Source organism: Phocoena sinus, chromosome 2, assembly GCF_008692025.1.
Source record: "Phocoena sinus isolate mPhoSin1 chromosome 2, mPhoSin1.pri, whole genome shotgun sequence".
NCBI lineage: Eukaryota > Metazoa > Chordata > Mammalia > Artiodactyla > Phocoenidae > Phocoena > Phocoena sinus.
In genome coordinates this window covers 146,417,889-146,444,678 of record NC_045764.1, presented here as the reverse complement: position 1 = coordinate 146,444,678, position 26,790 = coordinate 146,417,889, and the positions used below count along the sequence as shown (strand labels likewise).

General features: G+C 38.8%; 1 protein-coding gene across 3 annotated transcripts in view; it reads left to right on the top strand.

Annotated features, from left to right (window-relative positions):
* Positions 1–26,790, top strand: part of SYNJ2BP (synaptojanin 2 binding protein) — a 54,595-nt gene that overhangs the window by 15,505 nt on the left and 12,300 nt on the right. For all 3 annotated transcript variants that reach the window (XR_004348330.1, XR_004348331.1, XM_032621965.1), the window contains exons 2-3: positions 15,800–15,936; positions 24,616–24,711. Coding sequence is in view for 1 of the 3 variants with exons in the window: in XM_032621965.1 (XP_032477856.1) it covers positions 15,800–15,936; positions 24,616–24,711 (233 nt within the window). In the remaining 2 variants the exon portion in view is untranslated. The remainder of the gene's footprint in view (positions 1–15,799; positions 15,937–24,615; positions 24,712–26,790) is intronic.

The window sequence follows — 26,790 nt, the reverse complement described above, 5'->3', positions numbered from 1 at the left end:
CAAAATGAAGTCAAAAGCAGCTTCAAGACTGGGGGAAAAACTTCCATTTTCACATTATGTTTGACTTCCTTTAATTATTTCCACATAGTTATAATAGCCTTTTAAACATCCTTGTCTGCTAGTTTCATCCTCTATTATTTCTGGTTGTTTCTATTGACCAGTTTTTTTCTTGATTCTAGGTCATGTTTTCTTGCTTCTTAGCATGTTAAATTTTTTAAATTAGATTCTGGATGTTGTGATTGTTACATTGTTCAGTGTCTGCATTTTGTTCTCCTACATTAACATTTTTAATATTACATTGTTGAATTTGTTTGGTAGGCAGTTTAAGTAACTTGCAGGTCAGTTTCACCTCTTTAGACCTGTTTGTAAGCTTTCCTAGGGTGAGTCGAAAGCATTCACTTCAGCGATAGTTGAGCCCTCCAAATGTTCTAAGTGGGTCTCCACTGAATTTCCTAGTGAATCACTGAGGATTTCGATTCTGGTTGGTCAAAATTTGAAAGTCTCCCTGCCTTGCGTGAACTCTGAGAATTGTTTAGCCTATAACTTACTAGTTTTTATTTGCCTAGCCTTGTGGAGTTCCACTCAATGTATACATGGCCTCTTGGAAAGACTCATGCAAATACCTGGAGCTCTTTTTCTTTTCTTTTCTTTTTTTTTTTTGGTCTAACTTCCTCCTTTCCAGAACTTTGCCCTGCAACTTCCAGCAACCTCACCCTCCCCAAACTCTGATCCCCATTTCCTCCAACCAGTGAAACTGCTAGATTCTATTTGGGTCTTACTCCCTGTGGTGGTGATTTAGAAATTGTCTCCACACAGAAAGCTATGGTGATCGTAGAGCTACATGACTTTAATTCAGCAGCCTATTAAGAGGATTATATACCATGACAAAGTGCAGTTTATTCCAAGAGTGTGAAGATGGTTCAATATAAGAAAACTGGTTGATGTGATACAACATATTAATAGAATGAAGGCAAAAAAGCCCACATCATCATCTCAATATACAGAAAAAGGATTTGAGAAAATTCAACACCTTGCCACATTAAAAACACTCAGTAAACTAGGAATAGAAGGAACTTCCTCAACATGATAAAGGTCATATATGAAGAATCCATATATGGGTACGTCATAGTCAATGATGTAAGATTGAAAGCTTTTCTTCTAAGATCAAGAACAAGACAAGTATGCTTGCTTTCACCACTTCTATTCAACATAGTGCTGGAAATTCTATCCAGAACATTTAGGCAAGAAAAAGAAATCAAAGGCATACAAATTGGAAAGGAAGAAGTAAATGGTCTCTGTTCACAAATGATACAATCTTATACGTAGAAAACTCTAAAGATTCCACCAAAAAAACTTAGAATTAATAATAGACTTAGCAAAGTTGCAAGATACAAAACCAGCACATAAAATTAGTTGAGTTTCTATACATGAGCAATCTGAAAAGGATGTTAAGTAAACATTTCCATTTACAATAGCATCAAAAATAATAAAATACTCATAAATAAATGTAACCAAGGAGACAAAAACTTGTACATTGAGAACTACAAAATTTGGCTGAAAGAAATTAAAGGCATGCTTGTACATTGAAAACTACAAAATTTGGCTGAAAGAAATTAAAGGCATGAATAAGTGGAAATACATTCCACGTTCATGGATTAGAAGAGGTAATATCGTCAAGGTGACAGTACTATCCAAAGCGATCTGCAGACTCAGTGCAATCTTTATCAAAATCTTATCTGCCTTTTTGCAGAAATAGAAAACCCCATCCTAGAACTCATATGAAATCTCAAAGGACTCCCTAATAGCTAGAGTAATCTTGAAAACAAACAACAAAGTTGAGGGACTCACAACATCCTGATTTCAAAACTTGTACAAAACTGCAGCATTCAAAACAGGGTGGTACTGACATAAGGACAGATATATAGAGCTGTGGAACAGAATAGACAGCTCAGAAATAAGCCCTCTCATATATGGCCAAATGATTTTGAAAGGGTACCAAGACCATTCAGTGAGGGAAAGACAGTCTTTTCAACAAATGATGTTGGGAAAAACTGGATATCCACATGGAAAAGAATGAATTTGGATCCTTGCCCTACATCATATACAAAAATTAACTAAAAATGCATCAAACACCTGAATATGAGAGCTAAGATTAAAACTCTTAGAAGAAAAGATAGGGAAATTTTTTTCATGACATTGGATTCAGTGATGATTTTTTGATATGACACCAAATGCACAGGCACAAAAGAAAAAAGATTAATTGGGTTTTACCAAAATTAATAATTTTATGACTCAAAAGATGCTATAAAGAGAGTTAAAAATAACCCACAAAATGGGAGAAGATATTTGCAAACCATATATCTGATAATGGATCAACACCCAAAATATATAAAGAACTCTTACAACTCAACAGCAACAACAAAACAACCGGATTCAAAAATAAGCAAAGAACTTGAAGAGACATTTCTTCAGAAATATATAATGGGCATAAGCTCATGTAAAGATGTTCGTCATCACTAGCCTTTGGGAAATCCAAATCAAAACCACAGTGAGATACCGCTTCACATTCATCAGAATGACTACTATCCCAAACCCCCCCAAAAATGAAGGTGACAAACATTGATGAGGATGTGGAGAAATTGGAACCTTGGGCAATGCTTTTTGGAATTTAAAACGTGGTACAGCTGCTGTAGAAAACAGTTGGGCAGTTCCTCAAATTGTTAAACATAGAATTACCATGTGATCCAGCAATTCAATTCCAGATATACACCAAAAATAATTGAAAACAGGAACTCAAACAGACACTTGTACACCAGCGTTCGTAGCAGCATTATTCACAATAGCAAAAATGTTGAAACAACCAAATATCTATTGACAGTTGACTAAACAAAATGTAGTATGTACATGCAATGGAATATTATTCAGCCTTTAAAAGGAATGAAATTCTGATACCTGTTACAACATGGATGAACCTGGAAGACATTATGCTAAGTGAAATAAGCAAGACACAAAGAACAAATATTTTATAATTCCATTTATATGAGGTATATAGAATAGGCAAACTCGTAGCGACCTAAAGTATAATAGAGGTTACCAGGGGCTGGGGCAGGGAGGAGCGAGGAGTTATTGTTTAATGTATATAGAATTTCTATTTGGAATGATGAAAAAGTTCTGGAGATGGATACTGGTGATGGTTGCACAACATTGTGAATGTACTTAATGCCACTGAATCATACACTTTAAAACGGTTAAAGTGTTAAATATTATGTTGCATATATTTTACCTCTACACAGACAGTAAGTTGTTTGTCCAGTGGTGCTTGATTTTGTGTTACATATATTTTACCACAAAATGATTAGATGAATAGTGGGTTGTGTGACCAATAGAGCTTGACTGGTGTCTAGGGAAAATTAGTGAGATTATCTTGGGATAGAAAAACCCTGCAGGTAGATAGGGGGAAAGTAGAGTGTTTGTCAATCTAGTGTTCATAACTCAACAGTGGCTATCATCATTGGGGTTAATCGACTGTTTTGTTTCATTTTAATGAATTATTTTTTCCAGAATAACAGATTGTGAAACACTGCTTTTTTACTTTATAACCTTCAGATTTTAAAGAGAAGAATCTGAAGGAAATGAAGGATTTTTCCTTCTCTATCATGATAGTAAGCAATAGGGACCCTGACTATGGTGGTAGAACTACGGAATGACCAATTCTTCCTCTGGAATATATTATCCCTGAGGATTGTTCTACAACCATTATCCCAGCATTGCTTATTCAAGCCAGCCCCCAAACAAGTTGACTTCACAGACTTTTTTCTAAAGCAGTTGTTCATATTTTCTACAAAGATACAGTGTAGCAAAATGGTTTAAAACTTACACTTAGCAATCAAACATCCTAACTTAGTGTCTGGGCTTTGCAAAGAGTTAACTGTGTGACCTTTTATAAAGTTACTTAATCTCTTCCTGCCTCACTTTTTAAATTCACCTGTAAAATGTGAGTGATAAACACTTCGTGTGTTTGTTGAGAAGACTAAATGAGATAATATACATAGAGTACCTAGCATAGTACCTGGTACATATTAAACTCTTAATAAATATTAGTTGTTGCTGCTGCTGCTGCTGCTCTTATTTGGAAACAAGCTCAAGATCCAGACCTGGAGACAGGAGGAGTCCACAAGACGGCATGTCTTGTTTAATTTTACAGGGCTCTTATGCTAGGCACATTTTCTTTCCCTCCCAGTCCTATGATGGTGTCATTCTTACGCCATCTGTACTTTTTTGTGTTTAGACTTCTCTTCCAAATTAGAGGCCAAGCGGTCCATTTTAATCTTGCCACATTTTAAAAATTTATTGGCACATTATAACCAGGGTTCACTATGGAGTACGTTTTCATGCACTCACTTTTTAAAAAGTCTATTGAGTCCCCGTCTTTTCTTCTCCCTCTCCCTTCAACCCCTTTTGGATAGTAGATGCCAAGAACTGAATTAATTATACTCTTCAGCTCCATAATACATTGTCCTCATCAGTACGTGCAAGGTCCCTCTTTGGTTTTATTTTTACCTTTCATCCCTAAACCTCACCCTGTATCCTTCCCTCACAGATAATGTGTCTTTACATGTCCTTAAATATGCATGCATTTTTGTAAATAGGTAATACTGTTCTGCAGGAATGTGTTTTTAAGAAGATTTTATATTATTAATACCAACATTACATTTTAAAACTCTGTTACTTTGTGTATGATTATTCAGTGCTTCTGAATTTTAATTATCTCTCAGTTACCTGTTCCCCAAAGCAGCAATCCCCCACCTTTTTGACACCAGGGACCGGTTTTGTGGAAGACAGTTTTTCCACAGATGGTTGGGGGTGGGGAATGGTTCAGGTGGTAAAGCAAGTGATGGGGAGCGGCAGGTGAAGCTTTGCTCGCTTGCCTGCCGCTCACCTCTTGCTGTGTGGCCCGTTTCCTAACAGACCATGGACCACTACCAGTCCACGGCCTGGGGGTTGGGGACCCCTGCCCCAAAGGATGAACACCTAAATTTCCATCAGTTCCTCAATACCACAAAACATGCGGCAATTAACATATTCTTACATTACCCTTGATAGGATGATCACATTGGTCCAAACTGAGATGCTTTTGACATTGAAGGGGACTATTTTAATTACAGAGACAACAGGCGTATATCAAGACTCCCAAACAAACCAAGATATGTGATCCACCCTATTTATAGAAGATTTTCCTAGGACGTAGCCAATAATCAGCAGTTATATACTGGGATAGCCCTTCCCCCTTCTGGTTGTTTCTAGCTGGCATCTGGTTAGTGCATGTGCTGGCCTGGTTACTGCATATTTTAAATACCACCATTGCTAGAAACTACTCATGAGGGAGATGTGTGGGTCACAGGTAAGAGGCATCCTTAATTTCAATAAGTTTGAGTTCCAGTCCATTCTTGCCTTATTAATAGATGGATGGACTTTTTAATCTCTCTGTCTTCCTGTATTTCAAGACTTTTCACATTTGTACTTTATATTTATTCATCCTTTCTCCATCAGACTGTCTAGTTTGGGGTTGTCGCAGGCACTACTAGTTTTTTTTGTTTTGTTTTTTTTAACATCTTTATTGGAGTATAATTGCTTTACAATGGTGTGTTAGTTCCTGCTTTACAACAAAATGAATCAGTTATATATATACATATGTTCCCATATCTCTTCCCTCTTGCATCTCCCTCCCTCCCACCCTACCTGTGCCACCCCTCCAGGCGGTCACAAAGCACGGAGCTGATCTTCCTGTGCTATGCGGCTGCTTCCCACTAGCTGTCTACCTTACGTTTGGTAGTGTATATATATCCATACCTCTCTCTCGCTTTGTCACAGCTTACCCTTCCCCCTCCCCATATTCTCAAGTCCATTCTCTAGTAGGTCTGTGTCTTTATTCCTGTCTTACCCCTAGGTTCTTCATGACATTTTTTCTTTCTTAAATTCCATATATATGTGTTAGCATACGGTATTTGTCTCTCTCTTTCTGACTTACTTCACTCTGTATGACAGACTCTAGGTCTATCGACCTCATTACAAATAGCTCAATTTCGTTTCTTTTTATGGCTGAGTAATATTCCATTGTATATATGTGCCAGGTCTTCTTTATCCATTCATCTGATGATGGACACTTAGACCATTATCGGATGAATGGACACTTAGACACTTGTTTCCATCTCCGGGCTATTGTAAATAGAGCTGCAATGAACATTTTGGTACATGACTCTTTTTGAATTATGGTTTTCTCAGGTATATGCCAGTAGTGGGATTGCTGGGTCATATGGTAGTTCTATTTGTAGTTTTTTAAGGAACCTCCATACTGTTGTCCACAGTGGTTGTATCAATTTACATTCCCACCAACAGTGCAGGAGGGTTCCCTTTTCTCCACACCCTCTCCAGCATTTATTGTTTCCAGTTTTTTTGATGATGGCTATTCTGACTGGTGTGAGATGACATCTCATTGTAGTTTTGATTTGCATTGCTCTAATGATCAGTGACGTTGAGCATTCTTTCATGTGTTTGTTGGCAGTCTGTATATCTTCTTTGGAGAAATGTCTATTTAGGTCTTCTGCCTATTTTTGGATTGGGTTGTTTGTTTTCTTGTTATTGAGCTGCATGAGCTGCTTATAAATTTTGGAGATTAATCCTTTGTCACTTGCTTCATTTGCAAATATTCTCTCCCATTCTGAGGGTTGTCCTTTGGTCTTGTTTATGGTTTCCTTTGCTGTGCAAAAGTTTTGAAGTTTCATTAGGTCCCATTTGTTTATTTTTGTTTTTATTTCCATTTCTCTAGGAGGTGGGTCAAAAAGGGTCTTGCTGTGATTTATGTCATAGAGTGTCCTGCCTATATTTTCCTCTAAGAGTTTGATAGTTTCTGGCCTTACATTTAGGTCTTTAATCCATTTTGAGCTTATTTTTGTGTATGGTGTTAGGGAGTGATCTAATCTCATACTTTTACATGTGCCTGTCCAGTTTTCCCAGCACCACTTATTGAAGAGGCTGTCCTTTCTCCACTGTACATTCCTGCCTCCTTTTTCAAAGATAAGGTGACCATATTTGTGTGGGTTTATCTCTGGGCTTTCTATCCTGTTCCATTGATCTATCTTTCTGTTTTTGTGCCAGTACCATACTGTCTTGATTACTGTAGCTTTGTAGTATAGTCTGAAGTCAGGGAGTCTGATTCCTCCAGCTCCGTTTTTCGTTCTCAAGATTGCTTTGGCTATTTGGGGTCTTTTGTGTTTCCATACAAATTGTGGAATTTTTTGTTCTAGCTCTGTGAAAAATGCCAGTGGTAGTTTGATAGGGATTGCATTGAATCTGTAGATTGCTTAGGGTAGTAGAGTCATTTTCACAATGTTGATTCTTCCAATCCAGGAACATGGTATATCTCTCTATTTGTATCATCTTTAATTTCTTTCATCAGTATCTTAAAATTTTCTGCATACCAGTCTTTTGTCTCCTTAGGTAGGTTTATTCCTAGATATTTTATTCTTTTTGTTGCAATGGTAAGTGGGAGTGTTTTCTTGATTTCACTTTCAGATTTTTCATCATTAGTGTATAGGAATGCCAGAGATTTCTGTGCATTAATTTTGTATCCTGCAACTTTACCAAATTCATTGATTAGCTCTAGTAGTTTTCTAGTAGCATCTTTAGGATTCTCTATGTATAGTATCATGTCATCTGCAAACAGTGCCAGCTTTACTTCTTCTTTTCCAATTTGGATTCCTTTTATTTCCTTTTCTTCTCTGATTGCTGTGGCTAAAACTTCCTAAACAATATTGAATAAGAGTGGTGAGAGTGGGCAACCTTGTCTTGTTCCTGATCTTAGTGGAAATGCTTTCAGTTTTTCACCATTGAGGATGATGTTGGCTGTGGGTTTGTCATATATGGCCATTATTATGTTGAGGAAATTTCCCTCTATGCCTACTTTCTGCAGGGTTTTTATCATAATGGGTGTTGAATTTTGTCAAAAGCTTTCTCTGCATCTATTGAGATGATCATATGGTTTTTCTCCTTCAATTTGTTAATATGGTGTATCACATTGATTGATTTGCGTATCTTGAAGAATCCTTGCATTCCTGGAATAAATCCCACTTGCTCATGGTGTATGATCCTTTTAATGTGCTGTTGGATTCTGTTTGCTAGTATTTTGTTGAGGGTTTTTGCATCTATGTTCATCAGTGATATTGGCCTGTAGTTTTCTTTCTTTGTGACATCCTTGTCTGGTTTTGGTATCAGGGTGATGGTGGCCTCATAGAATGAGTTTGGGAGTGTTCCTCCCTCTGCTCTATTTTGGAAGAGTTTGAGAAGGATGGGTGTTAGCTCTTCTCTAAATGTTTGATAGAATTCGCCTGTGAAGCCAACTGGTCCTGGGCGTTTGTTTGTTGGAAGATTTTTCATCACAGTTTCAATTTCAGTGCTTGTGATTGGTCTGTTCATACTTTCTGTTTCTTCCTGGTTCAGCCTTGGCAGGTTGTGCATTTCTAAGAATTTGTCCATTTCTTCCAGGTTGTCCATTTTATTGGCATAGAGTTGCGTGTAGTAATCTCTCATGAACTTCTGTATTTCTGCAGTGTCAGTTGTTACCTCTCCTTTTTCATTTCTAATTCTATTGATTTGAGTCTTCTCCCTTTTTTTCTTGATGAGTCTGGCTAATGGTTTATCAATTTTGTTTATCTTCTCAAAGAACCAGCTTTTAGTTTTATTGATCTTTGCTATCATTTCCTTCATTTCTTTTTCATTTATTTCTGATCTGATTTTTATGATTTCTTTCTTTCTGCTAGCTTTGGGGGTTTTTTGTTCTTCTTTCTCTAATTGCTTTAGGTGCAAGGTTAGGTTGTTTATTTGAGATGTTTCCTGTTTCTTAAGGTAGGATTGTATTGCTATAAACTTCCCTCTTAAAACTGCTTTTGCTGCATCCCATTGATTTTGGGTTGTTGTGTCTCCATTGTCGTTTGTTTCTAGGTATTTTTTGATTTCCTCTTTGATTTCTGCAGTGATCACTTCGTTATTAAGTAGTGTATTTAGTCTCCATGTGTTTGTATTTTTTACAGATCTTTTCCTGTAATTGATATCTAGTCTCATGGCTTTGTGGTTGGAAAAGATACTTGATACAATTTCAATTTTCTAAAATTTTCCGAGTCTTGATTTGTGACCCAAGATGTGATGTATCCTGGAGAATGTTCCATGCGCACTTGAGAAAAATGTGTATTCTGTTGTTTTTGGATGGAGTGTCCTATAAATATCAATTAAGTCCATCTTGTTTAATGTATCATTTAAAGCTTGTGTTTCCTTATTTATTTTCATTTTGGATGATCTGTCCATTGGTGAAAGTGGGGTGTTAAAGTCCCCTACTATGAATGTGTTACTGTCGATTTCCCCTTTTATGGCTGTTAGTATTTGCCTTATGTATTGAGGTGCTCCTATGTTGAGTGCATAAATATTTACAATTGTTAGATCTTCTTCTTGGATCGATCCCTTGATCATTATGTAGTGTCCTTCTTTGTCTCTTCTAATAGTCTTTATTTTTAAGTCTATTTTGTCTGATGTGAGAATTGCTACTCCAGCTTTCTTTTGGTTTCCATTTGCATGAAATATCTTTTTCCATCCCCTTACTTTCAGTCTGTATGTGTCTCTAGGTCTGAAGTGGGTCTCTTGTAGACAGCAAATATATGGGTCTTGTTTTTGTATCCATTCAGCCAATCTGTGTCTTTTGGTGGGAGCATTTAGTCCATTTACATTTAAGGTAATTATTGATATGTATGTTCCTATTCCCATTTTCTTAATTGTTTTGGGTTCGTTATTGTAGGTCTTTTCCTTTTCTTGTGTTTCTTGCCTAGAGTAGTTCCTTTAGCAGTTGTTGTAGAGCTGCTTTGGTGGTGCTGAACTCTCTCAGCTTTTGCTTGTCTGTAAAGGTTTTAATTTCTCCGTCAAATCTGAATGAGATCCTTGCTGCATAGAGTAATCTTGGTTGCAGGTTTTTCTCCTTCATCACTTTAAATATGTCCAGCCAGTCCCTTCTGGCTTGCAAAGTTTCTGCTAAAAGATCAGCTGTTAACCTTATGGGGATTCCCTTGTGTGTTATTTGTTGTTTTTTCCCTTGCTGCTTTTAATATGTTTTCTTTGTATTTAATTTTTGACAGTTTGATTAATATGTGTCTTGGCGTATTTCTCCTTGGATTTATCCTGTATGGGACTGTCTGTGCTTCCTGGACTTGATTAACTATTTCCTTTCCCATATTAGGGAAGTTTTCAACTATAATCTCTTCAAATATTTTCTCAGTCCCTTTCTTTTTCTCTTCTTCTTCTGGAACCCCTATAATTTGAATGTTGGTGCGTTTAATGTTGTCCCAGAGGTCTCTGAGACTGTCCTCAGTTCTTTTCATTCTTTTTTCTTTATTCTGCTCTGCAGTAGTTATTTCCACTATTTTATCTTCCAGGTCACTTATCCATTCTTCTGCCTCAGTTATTCTGCTATTGATCCCATCTAGAGTATTTTTAATTTCATTTATTGTGTTGTTCATCGTTGTTTGTTTCATCTTTATTTCTTCTAGGTCCTTGTTAAATGTTTCTTGCATTTTGTCTATTCTATTTCCAAGATTTGGGATCATGTTTACTATCATTATTCTGAATTCTTTTTCAGGTAGACTGCCTATTTCCTCTTCATTTGTTAGGTCTGGTGGGTTTTTATCTTGCTCCTTCATCTGCTGTGTGTTTTTCTGTCTTCTCATTTTGCTTATCTTACTGTGTTTGGGGTCTCCTTTTTGCAGGCTGCAGATTCATAGTTCCTGTTGTTTTTGGTGTCTGTCTCCAGTGGCTAAGGTTGGTTCAGTGGGTTGTGTAGGCTTCCTGGTGGAGGGGACTAGTGCCTGTGTTCTGGTGGCTGAGGCTGGATCTTGTCTTTCTGGTGGGTGGGTCCACGTCTGGTGGTGTGTTTTGGGGTGTCTGTGGACTTATTATGATTTTAGGCAGCCTCTCTGGTAATGGGGGTTGTGTTCCTGTCTTGCTAGTTGTTTGGCATAGGGTGTCCAGCACTGTAGCTTGCTGGCCGTTGAGTGAAGCTGGGTGCTGGTGTTGAGATGGAGATCTCTGGGAGATTTTTGCCATTTGATATTATGTGGAGCTGGGAGGTCTCTTGTGGACCAGTGTCCTGAAGTTGGCTCTCCCACCTCAGAGGCACAGCACTGACTCCTGGCTGCAGCACCAAGAGCCTTTCATCCACACGGCTCAGAATAAAAGGGAGAAAAACTAGAAAGAAAGAATTAGAGGAAAGGAAGAAAGGAGGGAGGGAGGAGGGAAGGAAGGAAAAAAAGAAAGAAAGAAGATAACGTAAAATAAAATAAAGATAAAATATAATAAAGTTATTGAAATAAAAAAATAATTATTAAGAGAAAAAGAAAAAAAAAACGGACGGTTGGAACCCTAAGACAAATGGTGGAAGCAAAGCTATACAGACAGAATCTCACACAGAAGCATACACATACACACTCACAAAAAGAGGAAAAGGGGAAAAAATCATAAATCTTGCTCTCAAAGTCCACCTCCTCAATTTGGGATGATTCCTTGTCTATTCATGTATTCCACAGATGCAGGGCACATCAAGTTGATTGTGGAGCTTTAATCCGCTGCTTCTGAGGCTGCTGGGAGAGATTTCCCTTTCTCTTCTTTGTTCTCACAGCTCCCAGGGGCTCAGCTTTAGATTTGGCCCCACCTCTGCTTGTAGGTCGCCAGAGGGTGTCTGTTCTTCGCTCAGACAGGACGGGGCTAAAAGGAGCCGCTGATTCGGGGGCTCTGGCTCACTCAGGCCGGAGGGAGGGAGGGGCACGGGCTGCGGGACGAGCCTGCGGCGGCAGAGGCCAGCGTGACGTTGCACCAGCCTGAGGCGCTGTGCGTTCTTCCGGGGAAGTTGTCCCTGGATCCCGGGACCCTGGCAGTGGCGGGCTGCACAGGCTCCCCGGAAGGGGGGTGTGGATAGTGACCTGTGCTCGCACACAGGCTTCTTGGTAGTGGCAGCAGCAGCCTTAGCATCTCACGCCCGTCTCTGGGGTCTGCGCTTTTAGCCGCGGCTCGGCTCGTGCCCATCTCTGGAGCCCCTTTAAGCAGCATTCTTAATCCCCTCTCCTCGCGCACCAGGAAACAAAGAGGGAAGAAAAAGTCTCTTGCCTCTAAGGCAGGTCCAGACTTTTCCCTGGACTGCCAGCCGTGGCGCACTAAACCCCTGCAGGCTGTGTACACGCCGCCAACCCCAGTCCTCTCCCTGCGCTCCGACCGAAGCCCGAGCCTCAGCTCCCAGCCCCAACCGCCCCGGCGGGGGAGCAGACAAGCCTCTCGGGCTGGTGAGTGCCGGTCGGCACCGATCCTCTGTGCGGGAATCTCTTCGCTTTGCCCTCTGCACCCCTGTTGCTGTGCTCTCCTCCGCGGCTCCAAAGCTTTCCCCCTCCGCCACCCGCAGTCTCTGCCCACGAAGGGGCTTCCTAGTGTGTGGAAACCTTTCCTCCTTCACAGCTCCCTCCCACTGGTGCGGGTCCCGTCCCTATGCTTTTGTCTCTGTTTTTCCTTTTTTCTTTTGCCCTACCCAGGTACGTGGGGGGTTTCTTGCCTTTTGGGAGGTCTGAGATCTTCTGCCAGCGTTCAGTAGGTGTTCTGTAGGAGTTGTTCTACGTGTAGATGTATTTCTGGTGTATCTGTGGGGAGGAAGATGATCTCCACGTCTTACTCTTCAGCCATCTTCCAGGCACTACTAGTTTACTGACAACTACTCTTAGTGCAGTAACTCCATATAGCAACCACTACATAGTTTATAAAGGAGTTTTTCAGATTTAATGTTATTGGATGCTAACAACTACCTTTTGAGTTAGAGAGGACAGAATTTGTAATCCTTACGTTACAGAAGAAGAAGCTGAGGATCAGAGATACACTGACTTGTTTTAGTCCGCATACCAGGTAAGTTATGGAGTTGAATTTGTGGCCAGGTCTTCTGACTTTAATTGACTTCTGCAGAATCTAAAAGGTACAGGAAAATGGATAAATTTCTATTTGTTGTAAAGCAGGGACTGTCCAGTTTAGCTTTATGTTTTCCTCAGAATATAATGCAGTGCCTGACACACAGTAAATGATCAATAATTTTTAATGAGTAAGTGGACTGAGGATTATGTAGGTATCCATGGGGCCCAGGTTTAAACTGGTAGTATTGCTACTCAGTTCTTCGGTGACTCCCGTTTATTGCAGCGATGCTTCAAATTATAGATAAGTTCAGTTTGTAAATGTTGTAACCATAGAAAGGGACTTCATGTCCGTCCAGAAATTCTCATATTAATTGGTGTGGTTCATTTACAATTGAAGTAGCAGTAAGCATGGTTATAAACATGCCTATATAATGTGATGGGGGGAATAGACTACACTTGTTTGTTTATAGAAAATTTTGATAACATTTTTTTCCACTCTCCTTTTTTTTCTTTTTAATTTTTATTGGAGTATAGTTGCTTTACAATGTTGTGTTAGTTTCTACTGTACAGCAAAATGAATCAGCTATACATATACACATAGTCCCTCTGTTTTGGATTTCCTTCCAATTTAGGTCACCGTCCACTCTCCTTTTTTTTTTTTTTTAAAGCGGTATGTGGGCCTCTCACTGCTGTGGCCGCTCCCGTTGCAGAGCACAGGCTCCGGACGCGCAGGCTCAGCGGCCATGGCTCACGGGCCCAGCCGCTCCACGGCATGTGGGATCCACCTGGACCGGTGCACGAAACCGTGCCCGCCGCCTCGGCAGGCGGACTCTCAACCACTGCGCCACCAGGGAAGCCCCACTCTCCTTTTTTAATCACTGTTCTGTAGCTTTAAATAACCAGTAGCAGAGTCCCTTTTCTTCCTAATTACTATGTTGCATTCAGCTGCTTAACACATACTTCCTGTTCCCAGGATCCCCAGAGGCAGCTCTAGTGTTTGGTGAGGATATTGGATTTCATTGAAAGATTTTCTCCAGATAGTTTTTTCCAGTAGTGAGAGAGGCTGGTTGGCCTCAACCACCTTGCTCAAACCTGTCAGAGTCTTAAAAGTTATTTCAAAGCCTTTTATAATCAGGGTCCACCTACCTTTGCATCTGATCTAAATTAACTACCTCCCATCCCCTTTCCAATACCTCCCACCCACTATGATTCAAATTAAGAGTTTTCTGAGGGAAACCACTTAGTAACATAAAATTTTCATACCCTACCCTTTAAAGAAACTGAAATAGTCCTCTTCCAGTGGAAGTTCTTTCTATTATGTATTCTTCTTTTCATTCTCTAGCTATAGGTACACTGCACATGAGGTATGATATTTCAATTAGACATTTCCTGCTGCTTCCTTCTTTGGCCATGTGTTTCCATAAATCATAGATCGATTCGCTACTGCTTGTGTTAATATTGTGAGGGTCACTTATAAGCTTTCCTCTCACCTTTTTAAGTATCTGTTTTCTGTTGAAATCAGTAGAAGAGGCTACTGATTATGGCTATTTTTTCCGGTTGTGCCGCCAGATACTTGTTTTTCAGTTGTTTCCTAACTATCTCCTTTCTCTTTGCACTGTTGCTTTGAATTCTACAGTACCTGACATAAAGAAAGCCCTACGGAAGTTCCCTTTTCTTTCATTTCTTTTTATTGCATAGATAAAATCCCTTTATAAATGGTTTTGTAAAATGAAGTCCTTCCCACAACTTAGTGTTTGGTCCATGGAAAAATTACCTTGGTAGTCAATTTTCATTCTTTTTTAAATTCAGTTTTATTTTATTGTGGTAAGAACACTTAAATGAGATCTACTCTCAACAGATTCTTACGTGTCTAATAAGGCTGTTGTTATCTATAAGGCACAATGTTGTACATCAGATTTCCATAACTTCCATCTTGCATAACTGAAATTTTATCCTTGTTTAAAATAATCACACATTGAAGTGAAGAATAGAATGGTAATTGCCGGGGGCTAGTAAAAGGGGGAAATGGGTAGTTGCTAATCAATAGGTTATCAGTTATCTATAGTGAATAAAACTTGGCAATCACTGTACCCAAGGATGTGGTTATTTGTACTTGAGGTATAAAAGGAAAGAAGAGTGAATTTGGTGATTTAGTCCTGTCATGAAGCATAAGTTACCTTTTTAGTTCCCAGGTTTTCTGCCAACGCCTGCAGTACTGCCCCCTCAATTCAAACTAGGAAAAAAGAAAAAAAAAAGAACTCCCAAGGTCATTTCTTCCAAAGCACCACCATCCACAAACTCTCCTGAAGTTAGGAGAAGTATTGAGGGGATGGTTTGTTTAAGAATCTCTCTCCCACTAAATAAGGAACCGTTCATTTGCCAATTAGTTTAAAGCATAGCTTCTTCTAAGCAGGAAAGTCAAGATTTGGGGCCTCTGAATGCCACCAACAGAATCAAAATCAAATGTGAGCAGAAGTACATCTTAAAAGAATCAGCATTATTTTTTCACTGAGCTCAGTATAGATCTTTCTTTTTATATTCACCTAACCATGTTGATCATTGTGTTTGTATTTTTAGTCCTGCCTGGTCTGAGTGGGCAACTCTCGGTACTCTTGACCTCTGTTGGTGATACTAATCATTTACCTTGCTCATGACTAGCCACCAGCTACATCACAGTCTTAACTTCCCCACCTCCTACCCCCCCCCACTCCCCAACCCCCACCCTTGCCACATGGCCTTTCCTTTCTCCTTCTCCTCTTCTCTAATCCCTTTCCTTCTTCTTCACCCCTATCTCCTTTACAACTCCTCCATGCTTTTCTTAGGGCTGGGCTTCAACATCGTCGGTGGCACAGATCAGCAGTATGTCTCCAATGACAGTGGCATCTTCGTCAGCCGCATCAAAGAGAACGGGGCTGCAGCCCTGGATGGGCGGCTCCAGGAGGGTGATAAGATCCTCTCGGTGAGAACTGGCTTCCACCTCCTTCACTGTCCCTGGCTCCCTAGACCCTAGTCCCTACCCCCAACTCCTTCCTTGGGAAGATTCCTGCCTGCCCTTTTGGATCAGGAAATACAGTAAGGAAGACTTGAGAATGGGTTAAGATTAAAGTATAGTATGTAGTTAGAAACTATGCAGTTTAATATTTTGACGGATAACTGCATTCTCTCCAGAACACTGGGAACTAGGTTCCATGGTGAAGAAGGACTTGAAAAATACAGGGGTTAAGAAGAGAGCCATATTACTCAAAAAGCTTTGGTTAAATGTAAATTATTGAAAAATGAGAATGGTTAGAAAGTTTTGAGAACTCTGTGCCAGCAGTATGCTGAGAACTTTAAACTTATTTAATATTGTAGCAACCCTATGAAGTGGTACAATTATTATGCCTACTTTGCAGCTAAGGAAGCTGAGGCTTGGTGGGGTCAAACAGCTTGCTCAAGGTCATTCAACTAGTGTATGGCAGAAGACTTGGTCTGTGAATTTGGAACCTCTACTCTTAACCCATATACTATATTGCCTCCTAAAAGATAAGTGAGGAGCTAGGGTTCGTTATCCTAAACAGAAAGTTGCATGGTTATTTAATAATAGAGTTTATGTATGGTTCTGTATAAAAACTGAAATTAGTCATTTCTATTAAGGGTAGAATTAGGGAACAAAAAGACATAAACCTCAGTGTGAGAGAATTTATTAGACACAAGCCAAGATAAGGAGCCTTTCTTATGTGAGCCATCACCTCAGAGAGAAAAGAAATTATTTGAAGGCCACTCAAGTTTTTTAAAAAGGTATGGTAGGAGATAAGTGTTAATGAAAAGAAAAGTAGATATCTAAGAAACTGAGCTCATTTGTCTTTAAAATTTTTAGCAAAGAGGACTTGACTTTATCAAAATAAAAGAATTATTACAAAGATCTCTACAAGATATAAAACACTACAAATACATGTACGACATTGATTCAAGGTTATGTTCTAGCCAATTAAGGAAAAAGTATGTGAAAGAAGAGAGGAAGAAATGCCAGGCAAAGAAGAGGCAAAAATATAAGACAGGTAACGGAGAGAAAAAAAGGACGACAGAAAGAGAAAAAGATGGAGCTTATGCAAGAGGAAAAGGCCAGCATATTCTCTATTCTATCTAGGGCTATATTCCCTGACTCCAGTTTCCCTGCCAAGAGTTTGCTCCAAAATTCAAATTCTAGATCCTGTTTCTTAAGAAATATTGCCTCACCATCCTATTCCCACTGTATCCTTAAGTGAACTTGTTAGATATTAACCATTAAATTGTTCCATCTATTCTTGAGCTCACTTTATCTCTTTGATGTACTTAAGTACTCACTTATAATTGGCTTTGGAGTCTCTGTAAAATGATGCTAAATTATTTATTAGCCTATATTCTCATTTATTCTTTATGGGATTCCCTAGTTTCCTCACATGGTTATTTTTCCATGTTGTAAAATTTGCTCCAACTCTTTCTTTTAACTGTTGCCAGATAATCAGACTAATAATATGTCCTTTCCTTAGTCCATATCCATTTTGGGTAACTAATAGAAGTATCATTAAGTGGTCTAGATTTCAGGTGAGTTATTATTGACTATTAATTTAATCTTTCCATTTCTCCCTAAATAATGCCCATGTTTTATCTTAATTTCAAGTTCTAAAATTAAATAACTGCATGATTTATCATGCAGTTTCTCCTTTCTCATCAAAAGTGAAATTTAATTTTTTGTGATCACTGTGGATGAATGTAAATGATTTTTAAGACCCTGTTGTATCTGACAACCATGAAACAAAAACAGATATTACCAATAGGAGAAAAGATCGGAAGTTGAGATGAGGGTTGGAGAGTCCTTACCCAAAGTTCATTTGTATGTGTGTGTGATGGTGAGAATGCTTTAATATTTATATAGGCTATCAGAGAACCTGGGAAAATTATATTTTTGTAAAAAAATAAACTATCTAGGTTTCTCATTTCTCCTGTGTGTCTACCTAAATGAAGGGAGGTAGATAGTCAAGAATAGTCAGTTCTCAGTGAACTCTACATGTTTAATGAAACTTATAACTTCAGGGAGATGTAGCTGATTATAGGATACAGATTAATATTCCATTTTGACCAAACCTATTATATAACAGAATGGCATGGATTGGGCCATTAGTCAGCTGCATTTCCTATTCTCTTCAAACAGAATTCTTACTTTGGTGAATAAAAGAGTTAATAGTCATCAACATGTATTAACTATTGTATTTGATGGCCTGCAGAGCACTGCCAGGTGCCATGGAAAATTAAAAGAAAATGAAAGACCAGTCTGTGATCTTAGATCAATGGGGAAGACCCACCAGAAACCCTCATCCAATCAGCTACAGAGACGTTGAAATATACAGAATCCTTTAGACAAAGTACCTTTAAGGAAGAGTCTTTGTCTTCTCATCTCTATCCGCAGCATGTAGGCCTGTAGCTGGCACAGAGTAAGCATCTAGTAAATTATTTGCTCTGTGAATGAATTATAACTTTTTTGGTTTGGCTTGATTAATTGGAGCTAGATAATCTATTTTTTTTCTTCCTTCAACTTTAATGAAAAAAGAGGACCCCTCCCCCAAAATTGTAATTCACTTCAAGATTTGGGGGGAAAATGAAAATATCCAGAGTATAATCTGAGGTCAGTGCTTATTAAATTGAGCCCATTCTTTCTATATTTTATACACCTGTATTTGTATTATCCTATATAGTTAGTGCTCCAGTAACTCTTACATTATCCTAAGGTAATGTTAGATTATCCTAAGGCAATCCAAAATTATTAATCATCCAAGAAAACATATTTTAACTCAGTTTACTCCTTTCCTAAGGCAAGAAATAGGAAACTCATAGATTGATAACCACAGTTAAAGCAAAAAACTGTATGACTCCCCATCAGTTACCTAGAATGCCACAATCCCAGCACTCTGAACATTCAGTTAGCAAAATTTTCTAGCATGTTGCAAATCTGTCATATCTCAAGTTTAATATAACTTAAAATATCATGAGTTAAGGAAACTGAAGTAGCAAGTTTAGCAGTATTCTAAAATTTCTCAGTTGAATGAATAGCTCTTAATAGTAAAAGTGAGGTCCAAGGAATCTGGCCATCACCTGGGAGCTGATTACAAATGCAGAGTCTCAGGAAGCTCCTCAGACCCAGACCCACTCAGATAAAAATCTGCATTATAACAGATCCTTGGGTAAGCCCATGAATAAAGTTTGAGAAGCACTGCTGTAGGCAAGTGTCTTTCAAACATTTTGAATTATGACCCGTAACGGGAAATACTCACATGCACACACACATAACTGAAGCAAAGTTTAACAAAATAATACCTATTTCTTCTATATAGGATGCATTCTAATATTTTGTGTTTTCTTCTAATTTCACTTACTTAAAATTAAATACTGGTCTTGACCCACTGGATTGACTTCACTATCTTTTGGAATGGGTCAACAGACTTACATTTGAAAAATCACTACTCAGTAAATGGAAAATCACTGATGGAATCTGTGGATGCATAGGCTATGGATTAAGTAGGCTGGGTGTGGAGAAGACTCAGGCAGTTTAGGTTAAAGCCAACTCAAACTTCACCAGATTGCTAGGATGGGACCTAATAATTTGCACTTTTAACAAGTTCCCAAGTTAATTCTGCTGGTCCTGGGATCATACTTTGGGAACCTCTGGTCTATATTAGTAAGGATGGTGATAAAGAGAAAGTGGATTCCACATATATTTAGGGGTAAAAATCTACAGAACTAGGAGGTTAGTCAGTATGAGCTGGAATCTGTAAAAACAGTTAGAGGAGGTAAATATTGGAAAGCAAACTTGGCTTTGGAGTAGAGAGATATATTGTCAATTGAAAAAGAATCATCATTTGTTTTATAGAGCTGGTTTACCTCCAGCATACTTGGGCAAAGGATGAGAAATGGTTCTTTAAAAAAGAAACTCCCTTTGCATTTCTAAAAGGCCTCTTTTTTTTTTTTTTAAGCAATTAGAGTAACTGACCTCATATATTAGGATACCTTTAGAATTAACTAGGAGGGTTGAAAGGTATAATTGGGCTGTGCTCCTTTGCCTGATGTCACCCAATGTCCTTCTTCCCTGCTAGCAAAAGGAAACTCATGTGAGGACCAAGATTACACACTGTCATTGGCAGCTAGAGCTGCTATTAGAGTCTAGGCCTTTCAGCTTTGTGTAATATCAATAAGTGTCACCTAGGCTTTGTGTAGTTATGGCTTTTGCAGAGTATACTCTGCAGCCAAACCTCAGGAAATCGTGTGGCATTTATTATACTCAAATGTTGTTCAGAGCAGTATTCGGGTACTATAGGGGTTATAATGATGAGTTGAGATCCAGCCTAAGTTATTTATAATCCAATGTAAAGTGTTATAAGACAGAGTTCAGTTTGAGCTTTAAGATAGTTACATGGTATGGAGATTCAGGAAGTAAATCATTCACATCTAGTGCAGTTATCTAGAAACGCCTCGTCAATGAAGTGGCACTTAACTAAATTGCTTTTTTAATGTGAATGCCACTTCAGTATATAAAAATGAATAAAAATACTAACATATGAACGCCATGTGTTTTCATACAACTCTAAATTTTTTTAACGTAGAGTATAACACATAAAACTGAAACTCCAAAACCAATAAAAATTTAATTTACAACATTAATGTGATGGATAGTGATAGGCTGCAGAAATAAAATTCTTGCTTACAATGTAAATTTCTAAAGTTTAGTGTTGTTAGTGAAGGTTTGGGGGCTGGGCTGCTTGAGTTTGAATCCTAGCTTTGCTACCTCCATTCTGTATGTCCATGGAAAGGTTGCATAGCCTCTCTAGTTTTATTACTTATAAAATGGGGTTCCTAACTTACAGGACTATTGTGAAGATTAAATAAGTTAGTACATGTAAAATGGATAGACAGCTCCAGACATGATAATAAATACACAGTGATTCCCGGCTATTAAAACTGACTGCTATAGCAAAGATTATTTTGAGCTCAGTATTCCTGTCATTGAATGTCATGTAGTGACTCGGTTTTCCCACTTGGATTCATATCATTATGAAACTTGGCTCTGTTATGGAGCTATGACATCTTTGGCATTTGTTGACAAGACTGCATCACTAACTTATTTGTCTGCCTCTGAGAGAAAATACCTATTTCTTTACAATGAGAAATGCAGTTACCCTATGGGCAAGTTTAGTTACGTGAGTATTCCCACTACCATCAGCAATCTCATACCTATTCTCTCTCTACCAGGAATTAACTAGAAAACTGAGTCTGAGAATTCACTGTGATGGTTCTAGAAATTCTGCAGTTCTTTCCCTTTGACGAATCTACCGGCCAGAAAACCAAGACATAATCAGAAGGTGGCTTGGTAGCATGAAATCACAGTCTATCAACTAGAAAACCCTGTATTCATTTCTACACTATAGGTAGCATGACTGATCATATTTAAGATCAGTCTTGGGAGATAAATAGAATTTTTTTAAAGGGAAAGGTATTCAGATGATGGGTATAGCTTGAGCACAGGTATGAAGGTAAGAATATATGTTTTATGTCCCAGGATCAGTGAGTTGTGTGATTTAGCTAAAGCATAGGATGTATGAAAGGGTAATGAAAGATTAAACTGGAAAGGTAGGTTTCCAGTCCTTCATTTCCTGGAGGACTTTGCATACCAGAATGAGAAATCAGACATGCATGCTTTCCTCCCCTGCTCCCAGTTTTGTGTTTGTTTTTGAGCAATAAAGTGGCATGAACAGAATTATACTTTAGGAAGATTGATCTGGAGACGTAGTGTTTGAATAGGTTAGAATGAGGGAGGACCCAGAGGAAAGTAAATTAGAGAGAAGGCGATCCCAGTAGTTCAACTGAGAGTATTCATAACCTAAAGAGAGGGGCAATAGAAAGAAAATAACATGAGTAATGTTATTATGTTAGACTACAGGAGTTGCCAATATATTGTATGTAAAGATTGACAGAGAGAGTTTTTAAATATTACCAAAATTTTAGTCTGAAGGAATGGTAGTGTCAATAAGAAAGAAGTCAGGATAGTTTGGTTTTGTGGGAAATGAAAAAGAGGCTTTGGATATGTTGAGTTGCGGTCTTAACAGAATATGCCCCAGCTGGCAGAATAGGTACCCAGCAGGAAACCGGCAAATCCAGAAGTAGAAGTAGGGATGAAAATGTAGGAGTTGTCTAGCAGATTATAGTTGAAATTGTGAAAATTCACCATGGGAGAGAAGAGGACAAAGGACTATTGATACTGAGGAATATTTACTTACCTTAAGAAGGAAGGAAGGGATACAGAACAGTACCAGAACTAAGAGATCCAAGTGTTCATAAGCTAAGACAAGAGAGAACTGCAGAAGGGAGGAGGTGGTCTGAACACTGAAAAAGGGCTATAGGATTTGGTGGTTGGAAGTTACTGCTGACCTGCAGGGGCAGCATGTTCTTCCCTGCCCACCCCCCCCCCCCCCCCCCCATATACTGAGAACACAAGGAAATAGAGGGAGCGGATGGTGAGGAAGTGGAGACAGTGCATGAAACAGTTCTTTCAAAAAGATTGGCAAAGAGGAGAGAAAGAAGATGGGAAGAGGGTGATGGTGGGTTCCAAGAAATACTTGTGTGTGTGTGTGTTTTAATAGCTGAGGGTAACTTTAGTTGAGAAGGAGCAGAGAACAGTAATACTTAAGGAATCAAGAGGGTAAGTGACTGCTTAAGTTCTGTCAGGAGGCTAGAAAGAACGTGATCAAGAGCACTAGTAAATGGGTTAGCCTAGATAAAGGACTCTAATTCAGAAGTAAGGGGGAAGCAGCACTAAGAGAGATCAGGGAACTGCGGGGAAAGGAAAGAAAGTGGAGAGAAGTGTTTGTCAGAAGTTCTCAGTATTCTCAAGAAAGATAAGGCAAAGGAATCTGCTAAGAAGAGAGATGTGATTGGAGTTGGAGTTTGATGGTAGGAAAGGTCTTGGAACAGCTACCACTGCATATTTATTAGGGAGTTCACCAGATGAGAAGGGTTGTGAGGATGCAGCAGGAGCCACCTAGTATGCGTCTGTGGTAGAGAATGTGACTGTGTTTCTTTCTCTAGGAATATTAAACACACTGATGACAAGGAAAGTGAATGCAGTGTGTTGCCCAGGACTGGAAAGCTGGCAGAAGATCGTGGGGATGAGGGATTCTAATAGTTTTCCAAGTGCTTTTTTGAAATAATAGGAACTCCTAGATGTGTAAAATGCTTTGATGAGGATAAAGGGGGAATTCACAGAGGTATAGGAAGTATGAAGAAAGTAGAAATTGTTTTTTTTTTTTTAAGAATTTGAGATATTGGAGCTGTAGCATGCCTAATGTTGAAGGCTTATGCCAATTGGCGATTAGAATGGAATAGAGCAGGAATTCTTCACTTTGGAAAGGTAGACAGTTTATAAGGCCAAAGGGTTGATAGATTAATTCACAAGGATATTGGCAGGAAATAGTGTGGAGGGACAATTTTGAACCTCTTGGAGAAGGAAAACTGTGACAAGGAAGATGAGAAGGTTGAATAAGTCAGTGACTTGATCTTCGGCTGAGGAAAGAATAGCTGGTGAGTCAAGGTGGACGAATAATCGTGCAGAAGGAGCAGTAAAAGGCCAGGGCACTTTAGTCTTCCTTCCAGGATACAAAACCCCTATAGCCCTAGCTTCTACACTTACTATGACTTTGGGTAGATTACGTAGCCTTGCTAAGCTTCAGTTTTTTCATCTGTGAAAACAAGATAAAAGTAGTGTCTACCTCACAGGACTATTGTGATTATTCAGTGAGATAATGTATGTAAAACATATAGCACAGAACCTACCAAATATATTAGATGTTCTTGCTGCCGTTGCTGACATTGACATGTATAAAAGATTTTGCATAAAGTAGGCTATGCTGTGTCACTGAGTGCAGCATAGAATAGATACCACTTGTGGCCGGTGTCACTCCTGACACTGAGCAGTGTTAATACCAGAGTCCTTCACATCTGTCACCTTTAAGTAGTAGGACTCACCTTCACCGAAACATTTTAGAAGTTTGTATCATCACAGAAATACGGTTTTTAGTAAATTTGAGGAGGATAGGGATATCCATGGAGTCAAGGGAAATTGTTCAAAAGAAAACAATAGAAGGAGCTAGTAGATTTGTACCACATCAAACTAAATTGTGGAAGAGCTTCTCAGAGTTGTATTTCTAGAGCTGAAGCTGGCCATGCCAGGGATTAGACATATAAAGGATAGAGTGGTAACCTGGGAGACCATGTTAGCTGTAGGGAAGCAGGTTGATGCTCGTGGAAGACATACAAATACAGTAACAGAATCCCAAGTGTCAAAACAGGGCAGGCAGTAGGAGCTCAGAAAGGAGAGATTCCTTCCGTTGTTGTTGTTGTTGTAAACTTAGGTACTCTTCAGATGGCCCATGTAACCTCAGTTCTAGGAAAACATAGCTTCAAAAATGAAAAAAGTTACTCTGAGTTCTAAGTAACTTTACCCCTTCTTCTAGCCCTTGGAATTTGCTCTGTAGGAGTTTGTTTTTTAAATCTTTGGTCACATGAAAGTAAATCTTTGACTTATGGGAGTTCACATTCTACGTCTCTTACTACTTTTCCTTGCTGTTTCTGGCAGGTAAACGGCCAAGACCTAAAGAACCTGCTGCACCAGGATGCTGTAGACCTCTTTCGTAATGCAGGCTATGCTGTGTCCCTGAGAGTGCAGCACAGGGTAGGTGTCATTTGCTGCCACCAGGCTTTTGTAACTTGTGAATAAATCATGTGGTGTAATTTTCAGTAGTGTGTTTGGCTTTTTTCCTTTCACTGTCATTCTTTTGAAGAACCTGTCTGGCACAGGCAGGGGTCTTCTGAGACTTCTGCTTACCATTAAAGGAAATTTATAGCAGTATGTTTGCAACCCAGGTCCTAGCTTCAAGGTAATGTGCCCTAAAGATAAAGCTTGACAACCAAATTAAAATAAATGGGGAAAAATACAACCAGAATCAATTTTATTTCTTACTAGGGAAGGAAACGTATGTCTGCCCTTGAACATTCTTATTTATGAAACTCTAAGTGCAACGATGGTGGGTTTTTTGATACCCACTATGTGCTTTTCCCTGTCACCACAGCGAGCCCTTTTCTTATCAACCTGGGGATCCTCTTGACCAAAGTTCTAGTGCTCAAAGGGGAGCTCCAGGAAAAAGGAAATGGGATTCAGAATTCAGTCAAGTTAGCACCGATTCTACATCCATTCCTTAGTTCCTAGTGTTTTATAATTTGGATAATGAGAAGAGAAGCCTGAGTGGACATAATTCCTCCCATAGCACGAAGGACTTTGGAATGCATTTACAACACAGTTTAATTGTACCTTTAAAGTTACTCCCTCTTGAACTGATGCTGTCTTTGCTTCATTAACTCCTGAGTGAGGCTTCATAGTTCAACAGGAGATAGTGAAAAAAAAGTGGAGAGGGCAAGGCACGAAAGATATCTGAGAAAACAGCTGGGGTTGCAAGCAGAATCTCAGCGCGCTGGATTAGAAAACAGGTTGATAGGAGACATTGGTATTCAGCTGCTTCTGCCTTGGCTCTTCTTTGTTTCGAAAGCATGGGAGAATATATGCAATAGGTAAAGGCAAGCAAATATAGGCATACGCTTTAGATATGATTAGAGTTCTTTTTGAAGGCATGTGAGAAGTGATTTCCAAGGTTCATTTTTTAGGAAACATCCATAAATAACTCCAAACAAAACAGATTCTTCTGGTCAAGGAATTGGCCTAGCCCTAAAAACCATGTCTTTCTACTGAGTGTGTTCTCTCAGGACATCTCATCAGGAAATGAATGAAAGATGTAGAGGTGGGATAGAGGATAGAAAAGGTAGTTTGTTCAGTCTTGTCTTTCAGATTAGGGGGTCAGAGTTTCATGGATTGTAATGAGGAGATTAAATCTAACTAAAGATGGCATCGCCGTTGCTGCCACTTACCTATTAAAAGTTAATGTTAATCTAATTCGAAAAGATACATGTACCCCAGTGTTCATAGCACTATTTACAATAGCCAGGACATGGAAGCAACCTAAGTGTCCAGATGAATGGATAAAGAAGATGTGGGGTGTGTGTGTGTGTGTGTGTGTGTGTGTGTGTGTGTGTAATGGAATATTCCTCAGCTGTAAAAAAAAGAATGAAATATTGCCATTTGCAGGAACATGGATGGACTTAGAGATTATCATATTAAGTGAAGTAAGTCAGACAAAGACAAATACTGTATGATATCACTTATATGTGGAATCTTAAAAAGTGATACAAATGAACTTATTTATGAAACAGAAATAGACTCATAGACATAGAAGACAAACTTACGGTTACCAGAGGGGATAGTGGGGCAGAGGGGGGAGAGATAAATTAGGAGTTTGGGATTAGCATATACACAGTACTATGTCTAAAATAGATAAACAAGAACCTACTGTATAGCACAGGGAACTATATTCAATATCGTGTAATAACTATAATGGAAAAGAATCTGAAAAAGAATATGTATATAAGTGAATCGCCTTGCTGTACACCTGAAACTAACACAACATTGTAAATTAACTATACTTCAGTTTTAAAAAACAGTTTAAAAAAAAGGTAATGTTAAGAAAGGCTACCTTTTACAAAATTGATTGAAATAAAGAAAGACCACCAGCCTCAAAATGGAATGCTTAGGCAATGAAAAATTATAACTGTTAGGATATGATTTATTTTTACTTATTTACCTTTGAGTCTTTTACTTCCATTCCGTATAGGTTTCACCTTTATCTTTGCCTAGTATTACAGA